This window comes from Balaenoptera acutorostrata, chromosome X, assembly GCF_949987535.1.
Source record: "Balaenoptera acutorostrata chromosome X, mBalAcu1.1, whole genome shotgun sequence".
Classification (NCBI taxonomy): domain Eukaryota; kingdom Metazoa; phylum Chordata; class Mammalia; order Artiodactyla; family Balaenopteridae; genus Balaenoptera; species Balaenoptera acutorostrata.
The window spans coordinates 7547800-7568116 of NC_080085.1; the positions used below are offsets into that span (position 1 = coordinate 7547800).

The window sequence follows — 20317 nt, forward strand, 5'->3', positions numbered from 1 at the left end:
GTGCGTGTCTGTGTGTGTGTGTGCTGGTATAGGCTGAGCATTCAGTCACAGTGAGGCGTGGGGGGGTGGGGGCTGGTATAGCTTGAGCACTGAGTCACAGTGAGATGTGTGGTATGTGTGTGTATGTGCTGGTATGGACTGTGCATTGAGTCACAATGAGCCATGCGTGTGTGTGTGTGTGTGTATGTGGTGGTGTAGAGTGTGCATTGAGTCACAGTAAGGTGTGTGTGTGTGTGTGTGTCTGTGTGCTGGTATAGTCTGAGCATTGAGTTACAGTGAGGTGTGTTGTGTGTGTGTGTGTGTGTGTGTGTGTATGTGCTGGTATGGACGGTACATTGAGTCCCAATGAGCCGTGTGTGTGTGTGTGTGTGTGTGTGTGTGTGTGTGTATGTGGTTTGGTAGAGTGTGCATTGACTCACAGTAAGGTGTGTGTGTGTGTGTGTCTGTGTGCTGGTATAGGCTGAGCTTTGAATCACAGGTGTATGTGTGTGTGTGTCTGCTGGTATGGGCTTTGCGTTGAGTCACTAAGGTGTATGTGTGTGTGTGTGTGTGTGTTGTGCTACAGACTGTGCACTGAGTCACAGTCAGCCTTGTGTGTGTGTGTCTGTATGTGTCTGTGTGCTGATATAGGCTGTGCAATGAGTCACAGTGAGTTGTGTGTGTGTGCGCGGAGGGCTGATATACGCTGTGCAGACTCACAGTGAGCCGTGTGTGTGTGTGTGTGTGTGTGTGTGTGTGCTGGTATAGGCTGTGCATTGAGTCACAGTGAGCCGTGTGTGTTTGTCTGTGTGTGTGTGCTGGTATAGGCTGTGCATTGAGTCACAATGTGTGTGTGTGTGTGTGTGCGCGCACGGGTATAATCTGAGCATTGAGTCACAGTGAGGTGTGTGGTGTGTGTGTGTTTGTGCTGGTATGGACTGTGCATTGACTCACATTGAGCCGTGTGTGTGTGTGTGTGTGTGTGTGTGTGTATTTGGTGGTGTAGAGTCTGTATTGAGTCACACTAAGGTGTGAGTGTGTGTGTGTGCTGTAAGGCTGAGCATTGAGTCACACTTAGGTGTGTGTATGTGTGTGTGTGTGCTGGTATGGGCTTTGCATTGAGTCACTGAGGGGTGTGTGTGTGTGTGTGTGTGTGTGTGTGTATGTGGAGCTACAGACTGTGCACTGAGTCACAGTGAGCTGTGTGCGTATACATGAGTGTGTGTGATAGTATAGGCTGTGCACTGAGTCACAGTGAGCCGTGTGTGTATATGTGAGTGTGTGTGATAGTATAGGCTGTGCACGGAGTCACAGTGAGCCGTGTGTGTGTATGTGAGTGTGTGTGATAGTATAGGCTGTGCATGGAGTCACAGTGAGCCGTGTGTGTGTATGTGAGTGTGTGTGATAGTATAGGCTGTGCACGGAGTCACAGTGAGCCGTGTGTGTGTATGTGTGTGTGATAGTATAGGCTGTGCACGGAGTCACAGTGAGCCATGTGTGTGTATGTGAGTGTGTGTGATAGTATAGGCTGTGCACTGAGTCACAGTGAGCCGTGTGTGTGTATGTGAGTGTGTGTGATAGTATAGGCTGTGCATGGAGTCACAGTGAGCCGTGTGTGTCTTTGCGTGTGTGTGCTGGTATAGGCTGTGCATTGAGTCACACTGACCCATATGTGTGTGTGTGTGTGTTTGTGTGTGTGTTTGTGTGATGGTATAGGCTGTTTATTGAGTCACAGAGTGCCGTGTGTGTGTCTGTGCTTGTGTTTGTGTGTGTTCTGGTATAGCCTGTGCATTGAGTCACAGTGAGCCTTGTGTGTGTGCTAGTACAGGCTGTGCATTGAGTCAGTGAGCCCTGTATATATGTGTGTGTGTGTGTGTGCTGCTACAGACTAAGCACTGAGTCATCGTGAGCTGTGTGTGCTGGTACAGGCTGTGCAATGAGTCAGAGAGAGCCGTGTGGTTGTGTGTGTTTGTGTGTGTGCTGGATAGGCTGAGCATTGAGTCACACTTAGCTGTGTGAATGTGTGTGTGTGCTGGTATGGGCTTTGCATTGAGTCACTGGGGTGTGTGTGTGTTTGTGTGTGTGTGCGGTGCTACAGACTGTGCATTGAGTCACAGTGAGCCATGTGTGTGTGTCTGTCTGTGTCTGTGTGCTGATATAGGCTGTGCACTGAGTCACAGTCAGCTGTGTGTGTGTGTGTGTGTGTGTGCTGCTATAGACTACATTGAGTTACAATGAGTTGTGTGTGTGTGTGTGTGTGTGTGTGCTGGTATATAAACTGTACATTGAGTCACAGTGAGCCATGTGTCTGTGTGTGCTGTTATAGGCTGTGCATTGAGTCACACTGATGTGTGTGTGTCGGCTTAACGTGATTCTAAGCAAAATGCTTACGATAAAATGGTAAATTTAAAAAAATGGGTAAGAAACCCACAGATATCAATACTGGTGCAGAGGGAGTGATCACGATGACAGAGTAGTAGGACATGTAGCTCACCTCCTCCCACGACTACATCAAAAATACACCTACACATGGGTCTATTCTCACAGAATATCTACTGAATGCTGGCAGAAGATCTGAGACCTCTAAAAGGGCAAGAAAATCTCCACATAACTGGGTAGGACAAAAGAAAAAAAACAAAGTGAGAAAGGAATCAGGACAGAACCTGCACCCCTGGGAGGGAGCTGTGAAAGAGGAAAGGTTCCTGCACCGTGGGAAGTCCCCTCACCAGCGGAGAGATCAGCCAGGACAGGGGAGAGCTGAGGAGCCTTGGTGGAGAACGCAGCAACTGGTTTGCAGCAGCCAGAATGCAGAGAAACCTGCACAGACGGTCAGTGCCACTGCTCTGCACTCCCCAGCCTGAGACACACGTCCGCCAGTGCAGGTGGGACCTCGGTGTGGAAGCTTGGGCTTTGGAGATCGGACCCACGGAGAGGACTGGGGTGGGCTATGCAGAAATAGCCTGAAGGGGCTGAAGCCTGGTGCAATGGCATCTGAGGGTGTACACGGAGGAAGCCTGGGCCACCTTAGAGGCCAGGTGTCATTCTGTAGGCAATGCACAATGGGATGGGTGGGACCTGCCATTACAGCTTTTTTCCCTGCATAAGCTCTCAGGAGGCAGGACATCACCTAGACGAGCTCCAGGAGTCATCATGAGGCACCTCTGCTCCCATCATGTGCTCTGGGGGCGTGCATGAGCCACCACCGCCAGCAAGAACCCCACGACCGGGCACCAGCCACCGCATACGCACACCCCCTATCAAGGGGATAACAGCTAGCACACACTGAGGAAAGAGGCAACAGGCATCCATGCTAAGAACGGCCCTTGCACCAAAAATATTAAACCCACACAAGCTACATAGGGACACTCCCACATACAAATATCCTTCCAAGACCACAGGAGATAAAAGTGTTTCTCCTAAACTCACAGAATAAGAGAAATATAAGTAAAACGAAGAAGCAGAGGAACCACTCCCAATTAAAAGCCCAAGAGAATTCCCCTGAAAGAACAAACAATGAAACAGACCTCTTTAGTCTAATAGACACCAATATCTAAAAGGAGATAATGAAAATACTGAAGGAATTAAGAAAGACGATTGACAGAAATGCAGACTGTTGTAAAAAGGGAATAGAAACTATAAAGAGGAACCAAGAAACATTAGAAAACTCATTTGCCAAGACAAAAACTGAACTAAAGGCAATGAATAACAGAGTAAATAGTGCAGAAGAATGAATAAGTGACCTGGAAGATAGACTAATGGAAATCACACAATCAGGACAGCAGACAGAAAGCCAACTGAAAAAAATGAAAGCAATATAAGAGACCTGTGGGATAACAGAAAGCATGCCAATCTACGCATAAGAGGGATTCCAGAAGGGGAAGAAAGAGAAAATGGGATCAAAAATGTGTTTGAAGAAATGATGGCTGAAAACTTCCCAAACTTAAAGAAGGAAACAGATATCCAGGTACAGGAAGCACAGTGGGTCCCAAACAAGGTAAACTCACACACACCTACACCAAGACCTATTATAATAAAAATGGCAGAAGTTAAAGAGAGGATTCTAAAGGCAATAAGAGAAAAACAAAGAGTTAATCACAAAGGAACTCCCATAAGGTTATCAGCTGATTTCTCTACAGAAACATTGCAGGCCAGAAGGGAGTGGCAAGATATATTCAAAGCCCTGAAAGGGAAAAATCTGCAACCTAGGATGCTCTATCCAGCAAGATTACCATTTAGAATAGAAGGAGAGATAAAGAATTTCTCAAACAAGCAGAAACCAAAAAAATACAGCAATACTAAATCCTAAGGGAAATATTGAAAGGTCTTCTCTAAATACAAAAGAAGTCAAAATATATAGGAAAGAGGAAATCACAATTGGAAAGCAAATCACCTAAATAAGCCAGCACACAGATTTTTTAAAAAATTTAAAAATTTCTGTGAAAGTGGCGATAACCCCCATGAACAGCAAAGGGATGAACATGAAGATGGTAAAGAGGACATCAAAATCATGCAATGTGCGGGAGGACAGTAACAAAAACAGATTTTGTTTCATTCCCTACAATGTGTGTGAGCCTATATGACTACCAGTCTAAGGCAAGCAGATATAGGACGGGATTAACGTACTTGAAAAACAGGGTACCACACATCAAAAACATACAATAGAATCACAAAAAACAAAAAGAGAATATAAATATAATATGAAAGAAAATCATCAAACCAAACAAGGAAAAACAGAAAAGAAAAATAAAGGAACAAAAAAGAGATATAAAACCAATGGGAAAACCAGGTTAAAATGGCAATAAATACATATCTATCAATAATTACCTTAAACATCAGTGGACTAAATGCTCCAATCAAAAGACACAGAGTGGCAGATTGTAGGGTCTTGTTTTCTAATCCAATATGCTGCCTAGAAGAGACCCACTTTAGGGCAAAGGACACACATAGATTGAAAGTGAGGGGATGGAAAGAAGTATTTCATGGAAATGGAAATGAAAAGAAAGCAGGGGTCGCAATACTCATATCAGACAAACTAGACTTTAAAACAAAGGCCATAAAGAAAGATAAAGAACAACACTATACAATGATAAAAGGATCAATCAAGAAGAGGATTTTACACTTGTCAACATATATGCACCTAATATAGGAGCACCCAAATACATTTAAAAAATACTAACAGGCATAAAGGGAGAAATTGACAGGAATAAAATAATAGTAGGAGACTTTAACCCCACTCACATCAATGGACAGATCTTCTAAACAAAATATCAATAAGGCAACAGAGATCCTAAATAATATAATAGAACAGTTAGACTTAATTGATATGCTCAGGATATTACAGGCAAAAAAACCCAGCATACACATTCTCTTCAAGTGCACATGGAACATTCTCTAGGACTGACCACATACTAGGGCATTAAACAAGCCTCAACAAATTTAAGACGATAGAAATTATCTCAAGCATCTTTTCTGACCACAACGGCATGAAACGAGAAATCAACCACTGAAACAGAAACGAGAAAAAAATGATTACACGGAGACTAAACAATATGCTACTAAAAAAAAACCAATGGGTGAACAATAAAATAAAAGAGGAAATTTAAAAATAACTTGAGACAAATGACAATGAAAACACAACCATACAAAATCTACGGGATGCAGCAAAAGCAGTTCTTAGAGGGGAGTTCATAGCGATACAGGTCTTCCTCAAAAAATGAGACAAATCTCAAATAAACAACCTAACCTACCACTTAAAAGAATTAGAAAAAGAACAAATAAAACCTAAAGTCAGCGGAAGGAAGGAAATAATAAAGATCAGAGAGGAAATAAATAAAATAGAGATTGAAAGACAATAGAAAAAAATCAATAAAACCAAGAGCTGGTTCTTTGAAAGGGTAAACAAAATCCACAAACCTCTGGCCAGGCTCACAAAGAAGAAGAGAGAGAAGACCCAAATAAACAAAATAAGAAATGAAAAAGGAGAATAACAACTGACAGCGTACAAATATAAAAACCGTAAGGGAATACTATGAAAAATTATATGCCAATAAATTCGACAACCTAGAAGAAATGGACAACTCTCTACAAACATACAGCCCACCAAAACTGAATCAAAAAGAAATAGATAATTTGAACAGACCAATCACTAGAGATGAAATAGAATCTGTAGTTTAAAAACTCCCCCACAGGGCTTCCCTGGTGGCACAGTGGTTGAGAATCTGCCTGCTAATGCAGGGGACACGGGTTCGAGCCCTGGCCTGGGAAGATCCCACATGCCGTGGAGCAACTGGGCCCGTGAGCCACAACTGCTGAGCCTGCGCGTCTGGAGCCTGTGCCCCGCAACGGGAGGGGCCGTGATAGTGAGAGGCCCACGCACCGCGATGAAGAGTGACCCCGCACCACCATGAAGAGTGGCCCCCGCTTGCCGCAACTAGAGAAAGCCCTCGCACAAAACGAAGACCCAACACAGCTAAAAATAAATAAATAAATAAATAAATAGGTAGCAATTAATTTAAAAAAAACAAAAAAACTCCCCCACAGGGCTTCCCTGGTGGTGCAGTGGTTAAGGATCCACCTGACAATGCAGGGGACATGGGTTCGATCCCTGATCCGGGAAGATCCCACATGCTGCGGAGCAACTAAGCCCGTGAGCCACAACTACTGAGCCTGCACTCTAGAGCCTGCGAGCCACAACTACTGAGCCCATGTGCCACAAATACTGAAGCCTGTGTGTCTAGAACCTGAGCTCCACAATGAAGAGTAGCCCCTGCTCACAACTAGAGAAAGCCCATGCACAGCAACAAAAACCCAGTGCAGCCAAAAATAAAATAAATAAAATAAATAAATTTATTTTTTAAAAAAACTCCCCCACAAACAAAAGTCCAGGACCAGATGGCTTCATAGGCAAATTCTACCAAACATACAAAGAAGAACTTATACTGATCCTTCTCAAACTCTTCCAAAAAACTGAAGAGAAGGGAACACTCCCAAAGACATTCTATGAAGCCACCATCACCCTGATACCAAAACCAGACAAAGACACCACCAAAAAAGAAAATTACAGGCCAATATCTTTGATGAATATAGACGCAAAAATTCTCAACCAAATATAGCAAACTGGATCCAACAACACATAAAAAAGATCATACACCACAACCAAGTGGGATTCATCCCAGTTTCATAAGGATAGTTCAACATATGCAAATCAATCAATGTGATACACCACATAAACAAAAGTCAAAAACCACCTGATCATCTCAATAGATGCAGAAAAAACATCTGACAAAATTCAACATCCATTCATGATAAACACTCTTGCCAAAGTGGGTATAGAGGGAATATATCTCAACATAATAAAAGCTATTTATGACAAACCCAGAGCCAATATAATACTCAATGGTGAAAAGTTGAAAGCCTTCCCGCTAAAATCTGGAATAAGACAAGGATACCCACTTCCACCTCTTCTATTCAACATAGCATTGGAAGTCCTAGCCACAGAAATCAGACAAGAAAAAGAAATAAAAGGTATCCAGATAAATTGGAAGAGATAAAATCATCATTATACGCAGATGACATGACTCTATATATAGAAAACCCTAAAGACTCCACACCAAAACTACTAGAACTGATCAGTGAATTCAGAAACGTAGCAGGATACAAGATTAACATACAGAAATCGGTTGCATTTCTTTACACCAACAATGAAATATCAGAAAGGGAATGTAAAAAAACAATACCTTTCAAAATCACACCCTCAGGACTTCCCTGGTGGTCCAGTGGCTAAGACTCCACAATCCCAATACAGGGGGCCTGGGTTCCATCCCTGGTCAGGGAACTAGATCTCACATGCCACAACTAAGAGTTTGAATGCCGCAACTAAAGATCCCTCATGCCGCAACTAAAGATCCCGCATGCCGCAACTAAAGATCCCGAATGCCGCAACTAATGATCCCACACGCTGCAACTAATGATCCTGCACGCAGCAATGAAGATCCCGCACGTGGCAGCCAAGACCCGGTGCAGCCAAATAAATAAATATTGAAAAAAAATGCACCCCCAAAAATAAAATACTTAGGAATAAATCTGACCAAGGAGGTGCAAGACTTGTATGCTGAGAACTATACAACGTTAAAGGAAACTGAAGATGATTCAAAGAAATGGGAAGATATCCCATGCTCTAGGATTGGAAGAATTTATATTGTTAAAGTGACTATACTACCCAAAGCAATCTACAGATTTAATGCAATCCCTATCAAATGACCCATGACACTTTTCACAGAACTAAAACAAACAATCCTAAAATTTATATGGCACCATAAAACAACCAGAATTGCCAAAGCAATCCTGAAGAAAAAGAACAAAGCAACAAGCATAACTCTACCAGACTTAAGACAATACTACAAAGCTATAGTAATCAAAACAGCATGGTATTGGCACAAAAACAGACATATGGACCAATGGAACAGAACAGAGAGCGCAGAAATTAACCCACACACCTATAGTCAATTAATTTTTGACAAAAAAGGCAAGAATATACAAAGGGAAAAAGCCTCTTCAGCAAGTGGTGCTGGGAAAGTTGGACAGCTGAATGTAAATCAATGAATTGAAAACACACCCTCTCACCATACACAAAGATAAACTCAAAATGGCTTAAAGACTTAAACGTAAGACATGACATCATAAAACTCCTAGAAGAGAACACAGGCAAAACATTCTCTGACATAAATTGTACCAATGTTTTCTTAGGTCCGCCTCCCAAGGCAATAGGAATAAAAGCAAAAATAAACAAATAGGACCTAATCAAAGATACAAGCTTTTGCGCAGCAAAGGAAACCATTAACAAAACGAAAAGACGACCTACAAAACGGGAGAAACTATTTGCAAACAATGCAACCGAGAAGGGCTTGATTTCCAAAATATATAAACAGCTCACACAACTCAACAACAAAAAAATAAATGAACCAATCAAAACAGGGGCAGAAGATCTAAAAAGACATTTCTTCAAAGAAGAAATACAAATAGCTAATAGGCACATGAAAAGATGCTCAAAATCACTAATTATTAGAGAAATGAAAATCAAAACTACAATAAGGTACCATCTCACACTGGTCAGAATGGCCATCCATCATGAAAAACTCTACAAATAACAAATGCTGGAGAGGATGTGGAGAAAAGGTAACCCTCTTACACTGTTGGTGGTCAGAATGGCCATCCATCATGAAAAACTCTACAAATAACAAATGCTGGAGAGGATGTGGAGAAAAGGGAACCCTCTTACACTGTTGGTGGGAATGTAAATTGGTACAGCCACTTTGGAGAACAGTATGGAGGTTCCTTAAAAAATTCAAAATTGAATTACCATATGATCCAGCAATCCCACTCCTGGGCATATACCCAGACAAAACTCTAATCCAAAGAGATACATGCACCCCTATGTTCATAGCAGCACTATTCACAATAGCCAAGACAGGGAAACAACCTAAGTGTCCATTGACAGATGAATGGATAGAGAAGATGTGGTACACGTATACAATGCACTAGTACTCAGCCATAAAAAAGAACAAAATAATGCCATTTGCAGCAATATGGATGCAACTAGAGATTACTATACTAAGTGAAATAAGTAAGAGAAAGACAAATACTATATATCACTTATATGTGGAATCTAAAATATGACACAAATGAACATACATATGAAACAGAAACAGACTCATGGACATAGAGAACAGACTTGTGGTGGCCAAGGGGGAGGAGGTTGGGGGAGGGATGGAATGGGAGGTTGGGGTTAACAGATGTAAACTATTAAACATGGAATGGATAAACAAGGCCCTACTGTATAGCACAGGGAACTATATCCAGTATCCTATGATAAACCATAACGGAAAAGAATATAAAAATAGAATGTATATATATGTATAACTGAATCACTTTGCTGTACAGCAGAAATTAACACATTGTAAATCAACTATACTTCAATAAATAAAAATAAAATGACCAAGAGAAAAAAAAATATTGCTGTATTTCACTCTGTGTAAAGTTTACATTCAAAGAAAAGCACTGTAAACAAGTACGGCTCACAAGTTAATGCCATGCTTGCTGAAATACTTAAGGAGACATGTACTGATGTCTGCAATTTACCACAAAATGCATCAAGGAATAAGATGGATTGGGGCTTTCCTGTTGGCGCAGTGGTTAAGAATCCGCCTGCCAATGCAGAGGACACGCGTTCGAGCCCTGGTCCGGGAAGATCCCACATGCCGCGGAGCAACAAAGCCCGTGCGCCACAACTACTGAGCCAGCGCACCACAACTACTGAAGCCCACATGCCTAGAGCCTGAGCTCCGTAACAAGAGAAGCCACTGCAATAAGAAGCCCACACACCACAGCGAAGAGTAGGCCCCGCTCACTGCAACTAGAGAAAGCCCGCGCTCAACAACAAAGGCCCAAAACAGCCAAAAATAAATTAAATAAAATAAATAAATTTTAAAAAAAGAATCATGAAAACCAAAATGCATATCAAGTATAATTCCAACTTTAAAAATATGAGCTGAAGTATTTACAATAGCCAGGACATTGAAGCAACCTAAGTGGCCATCGACAGATGAATGGATAAAGAAGATGTGGCACATGTATACAATGGGATATTACTCAGCCATAAAGGAAACGAAATTCAGTTATTTGTAGTGAGGTGGATGGACCTAGAGACTGTCATACAGAGTGAAGTAAGTCAGAAAGAGAAAAACAAATACCATATGCTAACACATATATATGGAATCTTAAAAAAAAAAAAACGGTTCTCATGAACCTCGGAACACGACAAGAATGAAGACGCAGACGTAGAGAACGGACTTGAGGACACGGGGAAGGGGAAGGGTAAGCTGGGACGAAGTGAGAGAGTGGCATTGACGTATATACACTACCCAATGTCAAATAGATAGCTAGTGGGAAGCAGCCGCATAGCACAGGGAGGTCAGCTCGGTGCTTTGTGACCACCTAGAGGGGTGGGATAGGGAGGGTGGAAGGGAGATGCAAGAGGGAGGGGATATGGGGATATATGTATATGTGTAGCTGATTCACTTTGTTATAAAGCAGAAAGTAACACACCACTGTAAAGCAATTACACTCCAATAAAAATGTTAAAACAAAATGAGCTGAAAAAAGATGGGGAGGAAATGGGCTAAAATATTAACTGGGGTGGAATTAAACATGGTTTTTCTTCACTTTTTCATATTCCATGCACTAACTAACCAAGTTCTCTTTTTCCAATATCCACATACTATGTTTTCCAAAATAAAAGCAGTATCACCTGCCCTCTTGCCCAAGGGAGAAAGGCCCACTGGGCAGCAACATCTCCCCACTTGTGCTCCCCTCCTGTGACCGTGGCTTTGAGCACCTGATGGGGCCCCCAGAGCGCTCTAATCACAGCTGTAGAGATGTGTCCTCGTTGGCTTCACAGGGATGACCAAGCCTTCGGCTGACTTCTCTGCTTTGGCTCCCAGGTGCAGCCCCACCCACCCTGTCTTCATCTTTGCCCATCACGGGCGCTAACCCCCTCCCAACTTCTTCCAACCACACCCTCTAGCTTCCTAGAGTTTTGCCGGTTATTTGAATTTCTTATTTTAAGTGATCTTTGTCCAGAAGCTAAAAAGGGAAACTTTATAAAATTTTCTATGTAATGATGTAAAATCCTTGCATGGCAAAAGTAAATAATAAACAAACAAGGAATTATAAAAGAACAACTGAGACATATTTGGAAGATACAGGACAAAGGGCTGATTTACCTAATTTATGCAGAGCTCAAAATCAAAAGTTAAAAAAAGAAGATGAAAAACCCAAGAGAAGACAAAGATGAAGTAAGCAAAGGGTACAAAGAAACACCAATTACCAAAAAACAGGGGGAAGTGTTGAACCTCACTAGTAATAAAAGAAATGAAAGCCCAAACAATAATGGAATATAATTTCTTACCTTGCAAATTGCCGAAAGGTCAATGAAAGACTTGGATGGCCTCCAGTTTGAGGATGGGCGATCGGAAAATAAGTGCTCACGCATTGCTGTGAAAGCATAAAGTGACGCAACTTTCTGAAGGACAACTGGACAATATCTAGTAAATTTATAAATGCAGGGAGCCACTGAGCAAGACCCTGTTTGGAATTTATATGGTAGAAATATTTATAATTCCACCAAGATTATATATATGATGTTCACTGCAACCTTTTTTTTTTTTTTTTTTAAAGGATTTTCTTATTTATTTATTTATTTATTTTTGGCTGTGTTGGGTCTTCGGTTCGTGCGAGGGCTTTCTCCAGTTGCGGCAAGCGGGGGCCACTCTTCATCGCGGTGCGGGGACCGCTCTTCATCGCGGTGCGCGGGCCTTTCTCTATCGCGACCCCTCCCGTCGCGGGGCACAGGCTCCAGACGCGCAGGCTCAGCAATTGTGGCTCACGGGCCCAGCTGCTCCGTGGCATGTGGGATCTTCCCAGACCAGGGCTCGAACCCGCGTCCCCTGCATTAGCAGGCAGATTCTCAACCACTGCGCCACCAGGGAAGCCCTGCAACCTTTTTTAATAAAAGTAAAAAAGAAAGAAAGAAAGGAAGGGAGGGAGGGAGGAAGGAAGGAAGGAAAGAAAATGAAAGAAAGAATGAACTTGAAGCATTCTCTGAACAAGGGTCAATTTACAAGGTATTTGTAAAACTAGAGGCTTAAAGATAGGTAAACAAAGCAAAAATCGAGTATCAAAACCAAATCCTAGGGACTTCCCTCGTGGCAAGGTAGTTAAGAATCCGCCTGCCAATGCAGGGGACACGGGTTCGAGCCCTGTTCCAGGAAGATCCCACATGCCACAGAGCAACTAAGCCCGTGTGCCACGACTACTGAGACTGCGATCTAGAGCCCACGAGCCACAACTACTGAGCCCAAGCGCCACAACTACTGAGCCCGAGAGCCACAACTACTGAAGCCCGTGCGCCTACAGCCCGTGCTCCGCAACAAGAGAAGCCACCGCAATGAGAAGCCCGCGCACGGCGATGAGGAGTAGCTCCCCCACCCACTCGCCGCAACTAGAGAAAGCCTACGTGTAGCAACGAAGACCCAACACAGCCACATAAATAAATAAATAAATAAATAAATAAATGTATTTTTAAAAAAAATTCTAGGTTAGCACTCCAATAGCAGAAAAGTGGACTTTATACTGAAAGAACTAGTACATCCTGGTCTTTTTTATCTCCCCGGCCCAGGAACTCAGAATCCTGAGCTAATAATAAAGTGAGATTATGGGTGATTTTTTTCTTTCTTTGTAGTTTTCTGGGTACTTTAAGTTTTTTATATTGCACATGTATTAATTTTTAATAAAGTTATATAGTATCTTTATCAACATGTGAAGAACACACCTGGATTTTATAAATTGCTCTACAGTCATAAGCATTCTTCTATTTTTCCATCGGAGGGCAGCATAAGCACAGTAAATAGCAAAACTAATTTCAAGGTGTTTGGTCTGAAATTGAATGCTGCTGTTCAGTTGTTTATTCTGACAGGCTGCTGGTACAAATTAATCATTAGGTTGTTTATTTTTCTGATAAATGACTATATACTCATTGTAAAAACTGATATATAGGAGAAAAGACAACTCACCTATAATCAGGGACCATCTGGCATTTATCTTCACATTTCTAGGTGTGATGAAAAGAGGAAGGTACATTTTTTTTTAAAAGTCTGCTGACAAAAAGTCCCCCATACAATTATTTTCTAATCTACGTTTCACATCAAATGTCTCTTGAGCATCTCCCTGCTTCCCTACGTTCTCTGACATGGTGGTTTTTAAAGGCCGCCTGGTGTTCCAGCCTGTGGACTCCTTGTACCTTGCTGCCCTGATTTAAATGGGTCATTTAGGTGTTTTAACTGTCTTTCAAGTACGAAAGATTTCCCATGTAGAAAATATACGTACAAAACTATACCACCCAATTAATCACTACTCGAATTTGATAGATGTTAATTGTTGCCATTTTTACTTCCGATATTTTGAAGAAAGAAAAGTTTACAGGTAGGGTTGGAGGTCCCGATGTCCCATTAACTTCTCTCCTTCCATCCCCAAAGTCACCTCTGATCTGAAGCTGGTGCTTATTTTCCCTATCCTTGATCTCAGGCTTTAATTACAAAAGTATGTTCTGTAAACAATATAGTATTGTCCTGAGCTTTTAAATTCTACACATAAATGTAATCACCATGGCATGTCCTATATTTGCTTAACATTATGATTTATCCCCTGTTGATTTACACCTAGTTAATTTTAACTGCTTTAAGGTACTATAATTTATAAATAGAATTTAGTAACACATTCCCTATTGATAAGCATTTAGGTGGTTTCTAATCATCGAGTATCACTGCTCTTTTCATAGGGCAGGTGCGCATAGCTTCTCTAGCTGTTATACCTAGAGAAGAATTAAGTTTGGGATTCCAGAAGAGGAATGGCGGATTCGAACGGGTCATCCCCTTCAGCTCTACTGGCTACTGCTGAATCACACTCCTGAATTACCAATTTTCAATTCAGCGGGTCGTGAAGTAGTCCCATTTCCTCACTTCCTCTTTGTGGTAGGAGGCATGGTTTCAAGCATCTTGGAGGTTAAGCATCTCTTCATAGTCACTGGCAACAAGGTTTTGCCTTTTGTGAATCCATTGCCTTTGTTTATTACCTGCTTGGGTTCTTTACGTTTTTCTTATCGATTTGTAGACATTGTGTATCTATGTCTGATTCAGACTGGGTGTCCAGAGGAAGCACGTGGCATGCACAAACCGGGTAATTTAAGGAGAGCTTGGGCTTCCCTGGTGGTGCAGCGGTTAAGAATCCACCTGGCAATGCAGGGGACACGGGTTCGAGCCCTGGTCCGGGAAGATCCCACATGCCGCGGAGCAACAAAGCCCGTGCAGCACGACTACTGAGCCAGCGCACCACAACTACTGAAGCCCGCGTGCCTAGAGCCCGTGCTCCATAACAAGAGAAGCCACTGCAATAAGAAGCCCACACACCACAGCGAAGAGTAGCCCCCGCTCACCGCAACTAGAGAAAGCCCGTGCTCAGCAACAAAGGCCCAACACAGCCAAAAATAAATAAAATAAAATAAATAAATTTTAAAAAATGAATCATGAAAACCAAAATGCATATGAAGTATAATTCCAACTTTAAAAATATGAGCTGAAGCATTTACAATAGCCAGGACATTGAAGCAACCTAAGTGGCCATCGACAGATGAATGGATAAAGAAGATGTGGCACATGTATACAATGGGATATTACTCAGCCATAAAAGGAAACGAAATTCAGTTATTTGTAGTGAGATGGATGGACCTAGAGATTGTCATACTGAGTGAAGTAAGTCAGAAAGAGAAAAACAAATACCATATGCTAACACATATATATGGAATCTAAAAAAAAGAAACGGTTCTCATGAACCTCGGAGCAGGACAGGAATAAAGACGCAGACGTAGAGAATGGACTTGAGGACACGGGGAGGGGGAAGGGTAAGCTGGGACGAAGTGAGAGAGTGGCATTGACATATATACACTACCCAACGTCAAATAGATAGCTAGTGGGAAGCAGCCGCATAGCACAGGGACGTCAGCTCGGTGCTTTGTGACCACCTAGAGGGGTGGGATAGGGAGGGTGGGAGGGAGACGCAAGAGGGAGGAGATATGGGGATATATGTATATGTATAGCTGATTCACTTTGTTATAAGGCAGAAAGTAACACACCACTGTAAAGCAATTATACTCCAATAAAGATGTTAAAACAAAATGAGCTGAAAAAAGATGGGGAGGAAATGGGCTAAAATATTAACTGGGGTGGAATTAAACATGGTTTTTCTTCACTTTTTCATATTCCATGCACTAACTAACCAAGTTCTCTTTCTCCAGTATCCACATACTATGTTTGCCATAATAAAAGCAGTATCACCTGCCCTCTTGCCCAAGGGAGAAAGGCCCACTGGGCAGCAACATCTCCCCACTTGTGCTCCCCTCCTGTGACCGTGGCTTTGAGCCCCTGATGGGGCCCCCAGAGTGCTCTAATCACAGCTGTAGAGATGTGTCCTCGTTGGCTTCACAGGGATGACCAAGCCTACGGCTGACTTCTCTGCTTTGGCTCCCAGGTGCAGCCCCACCCACCCTGTCTTCATCTTTGCCCATCACGGGCGCTAACCCCCTCCCAACTTCTTCCAACCACACCCTCTAGCTTCCTAGAGTTTTGTCGGTTATTTGAATTTCTTATTTTAAGTGATCTTTGTCCAGAAGCTAAAAAGGGAAACTTTATAAAATTTTCTATGTAATGATGTAAAATCCCTGCATGGCAAAAGTAAATAATAAACAAACAAGGAATTATAAAAGAACAACTGAGACATATTTGGAAGATACAGGACAAAGGGCTGATTTACCTAATTTATGCAGAGCTCAAAATCAAAAGTTAAAAAAAGAAGATATAAAACCCAAGAGAAGACAAAGATGAAGTAAGCAAAGGGTACAAAGAAACACCAATTACCAAAAAACAGGGGGAAGTGTTGAACCTCACTAGTAATAAAAGAAATGAAAGCCCAAACAATAATGGAATATAATTTCTTACCTTGCAAATTGCCAAAAGGTCAATGAAAGACTTGGATGGCCTCCAGTTTGAGGATGGGCGATCGGAAAATGGGTGCTCATGCATTGTTGTGAAAGCATAAAGTGACGCAACTTTCTGAAGGACAATTTGACAATATCTAGTAAATTTATAAATGCAGGAAGCCACTGAGCAAGACCCTGTTTGGAATTTATATGGTAGAAATATTTATAATTTCACCAAGATTATATATATGATGTTCACGGCAACCATTTTTAATAAAAGTAAGAAGGAAAGAAAGGAAAGAAAGAAAAAGAAAGAATGAACTTCAAGCAGTCTCTGAACAAGGGTCAAATTACTAGATATTTGTAAAAGTAGAGGCTTGAAGATAGGTAAACAAAGCAAAAATCGAGTATCAAAACCAAATTCTAGAGCTCTACCCACCACCAGTGCCTCCCATCAAGCCTCTTAGATAGCCTCAAACACCAGAGGGCAGACAGCAGAAGCAAGAAAAACTACAATCCTGCAGCCTGTGGACCAAAAACCACAGTTACAGAAAGACAGAGAAGATGAAAAGGCAGAGGGCTATGTACCAGATGAAGGAACAAGAAAAAACCCCAGAAAAACAACTAAATGAAGTGGAGATAGGCAACCTTCCAGAAAAAGAATTCAGAATAATGATAGTGAAGATGATCCAGGACCTCGGAATAAGAATGGAGGCAAAGATTGAGAAGATGCAAGAAATGATTAACAAAGACCTAGAAGAATTAAAGATCAAACAAACAGAGATGACCAATACAATAACTGAAATGAAAACTACACTAGAAGGAATCAATAGCAGAATAACTGAGGCAGAAGAACGGATAAGTGACCTGGAAGACAGAATGGTGGAATTCACTGCTGCGGAACAGACTAAAGAAAAAAGAATAAAAAGAAATGAAGACAGCCTAAGAGACCTCTGGGACAACATTAAACGCAACAACATTCGCATTATAGGGGTCCCAGAAGGAGAAGAGAGAGAGAAAGGACCAGAGAAAATATTTGAAGAGATTATAGTCGAAAACTTCCCTAACATGGGAAAGGAAATAGCCACCCAAGTCCAGGAAGCGCAGAGAGTCCCATACAGAATAAACCCAAGGAGAAACACGCCGAGACACACAGTAATCAAAGTGGCAAAAATTAAAGACAAAGAAAAATTACTGAAAGCAGCAAGGGAAAAACGACAAATAACATACAAGGGAACTCCCATAAGGATAACAGCTGATTTCTCAGCAGAAACTCTGCAAGCCAGAAGGGAGTGGCATGATATACTTAAAGTGATGAAAGGGAAGAACCTACAACCAAGATTACTCTACCCAGCAAGGATCTCATTTAGATTTGATGGAGAAATCAAAAGCTTTACAGACAAGCAAAAGCTAAGAGAATTCAGCACCACCAAACCAGCTCTACAACAAATGCTAAAGGAACTTCTCTAAGTGGGAAACACAAGAGAAGAAAAGGACCTACAAAAACAAACCCAAAACAATTAAGAAAATGGTCATAGGAACATACATATCGATAATTACCTTAAACATGAATGGATTAAATGCCCCAACCAAAAGACATAGACTGGCTGAATGGATACAAAAACAAGACCCATATATATGCTGTCTACAAGAGACCCACTTCAGACCTAGGGACACATACAGACTGAAAGTGAGGGGATGGAAAAAGATATTCCATGCAAATGGAAATCAAAAGAAAGCTGGAGTAGCTATACTCATATCAGATAAAATAGACTTTAAAATAAAGAATGTTACAAGAGACAAGGAAGGACACTACATAATGATCAAGGGATCAATCCAAGAAGAAGATATAACAATTATAAATATATATGCACCCAACATAGGAGCACCTCAATACATAAGGCAACTGCTAACAGCTATAAAAGAGGAAATCGACAGTAACACAGTCATAGTGGGGGACTTTAACACCTCACTTACACCAATGGACAGATCATCCAAAATGAAAATAAATAAGGAAACAGAAGCTTTAAATGACACAATAGACCAGATAGATTTAATTGATATATATAGGACATTCCATCCAAAAACAGCAGATTACACGTTCTTCTCAAGTGCACACGGAACATTCTCCAGGATAGATCACATCTTGGGTCACAAATCAAGCCTCAGTAAATTTAAGAAAATTGAAATCATGGAGCCTGTGCTCCGCAACAAGAGAGGCCGCGATAGTGAGAGGCCCGCGCACCGAGATGAAGAGTGGCCCCCGCTTGCCGCAACTGAAGAAAGCCCTCACACAGAAACGAAGACCCAACACAGCCAAAAATAAATATAAAAATAAATAAATAAAAGATTACTATAAAAAAAAAAAAAACCTCAGCAGCAACTTTTACAGCAGCAGCTCACTACTGCATGTGATGATGACACCACTTCACTGCTACAAGACTGTTACTTGTTGGAAAAGGAGCGTCTCAAAGAATGGTCCCTATTTAAAGAGCAAAAGAAGAATTTCGAGAAAGAAAGACTAAGCTTTACAGAAGCAGCTATTCGCCTTGGATTGGAGAGGAAGGCATTTGAAGAAGAAAGAGCCAGCTGGTTAAACCAACAGGTTTTAAATATGACTACCTATGACCACCAGAACTCAGAAAATGTGAAACTTTTCGGTGCCTTCTCACGAAGTTCTGATCGGGACAACCCTACAGTACACTCGAGGCCACGGCAAAAGAAACCTCACGGTGTGCCTAGTGGGTCTTCAGTTTGCGAGTCTAAACTTATTAAATCTCTTCCTGCTTCTCCCTCTACTTCCGACTTTTGCCAGACACGTTCCTGTGTATCTGAACATAGTTCAATCAATGTACTAAATACAACCCCTGAAGAATCTAAGCCAAATCAGGTTGGAAGAGAATGTACAAAGCAGAAGTGGAGCGTGGCATCAAGGTCTGGATCACTGGAAGGTTGCTATAGTGGATGCTCCTTGACCTACACAGATTCTCACATAGAGAAGGATGACTTACCTTAGACACGTGAACTGGGATTTTTTTTTTTTCATTAACATGTTCATCAAATTTCACATCTGAGTTGAAACAGGGTGTGTTATAAAGTCAATCATCTCTAATAATTTAAGATGGTCTGTGTTGTTTGGACTTCCCTGTTCCTCCCCCAAAGAGCTGAAATGTTAAATCTATTTAAAAGGATATAAAAGCTTTGGATATGTATTTTTAGTAACAGAAGCACCTGGTTCTGTGAATAAAGGAATGTACAGACGTTTCGATGGAAACAAAGCACCAGAATGAGTTTCCTCTTATAGGTATTAAAAATAGCACTTTTAGGAAACTGATTATTGTAAATATTTAATTTTGTCTCATACATAGTTGGCATTGGAAGTTTAGCCTTTCCTTGAATGTATACTGCAGATATTTAACAAAGCAAGTTATATATTTATTATGATTAGTGTGATTTGAAATACCCTCGTTCATGTTTTAAATAAAGTGAAATTTATGTAAAAAAAAAAAAAAAGAAAGAAAATTGAAATCATATCAAGCATCTTTTCTGACCACAACGCTATGAGATTAGAAATGAATTACAGGGAAAAAAACGTAAAAAAGACAAACACATGGAGGCTAAAAAATACGTTACTAAATAACCAAGAGATCACTGAAGAAATCAAACAGGAAATAAAAAAATACCTAGAGACAAATGACAATGAAAACACGACAACCCAAAACCTATGGGATGCAGCAAAAGCGGTTCTAAGAG

General features: G+C 41.3%; 1 protein-coding gene across 1 annotated transcript; it reads left to right on the forward strand.

The window, feature by feature from the left end:
- Nucleotides 1-4436: 4436 nt before the first annotated feature.
- Nucleotides 4437-19580, forward strand: LOC130706464 (afadin- and alpha-actinin-binding protein-like). Its single transcript, XM_057538601.1, has 2 exons — nucleotides 4437-4466; nucleotides 18945-19580. The coding sequence occupies exons 1-2, from the start codon at nucleotides 4437-4439 to the stop codon at nucleotides 19578-19580; spliced, it is 666 nt and encodes a 221-aa protein (XP_057394584.1).
- Nucleotides 19581-20317: the final 737 nt, after the last annotated feature.

Excerpts from the sequence above, each read along its gene's own strand:
- LOC130706464 (XM_057538601.1), top strand. The coding sequence starts at position 4,437 with ATGAACAGCAAAGGGATGAACATGAAGATG. Across the intron at positions 4,467-18,944 it reads AAGGGATGAACATGAAGATG|CAACTTTTACAGCAGCAGCT; the intron begins GTAAAGAGGACA and ends AAACCTCAGCAG.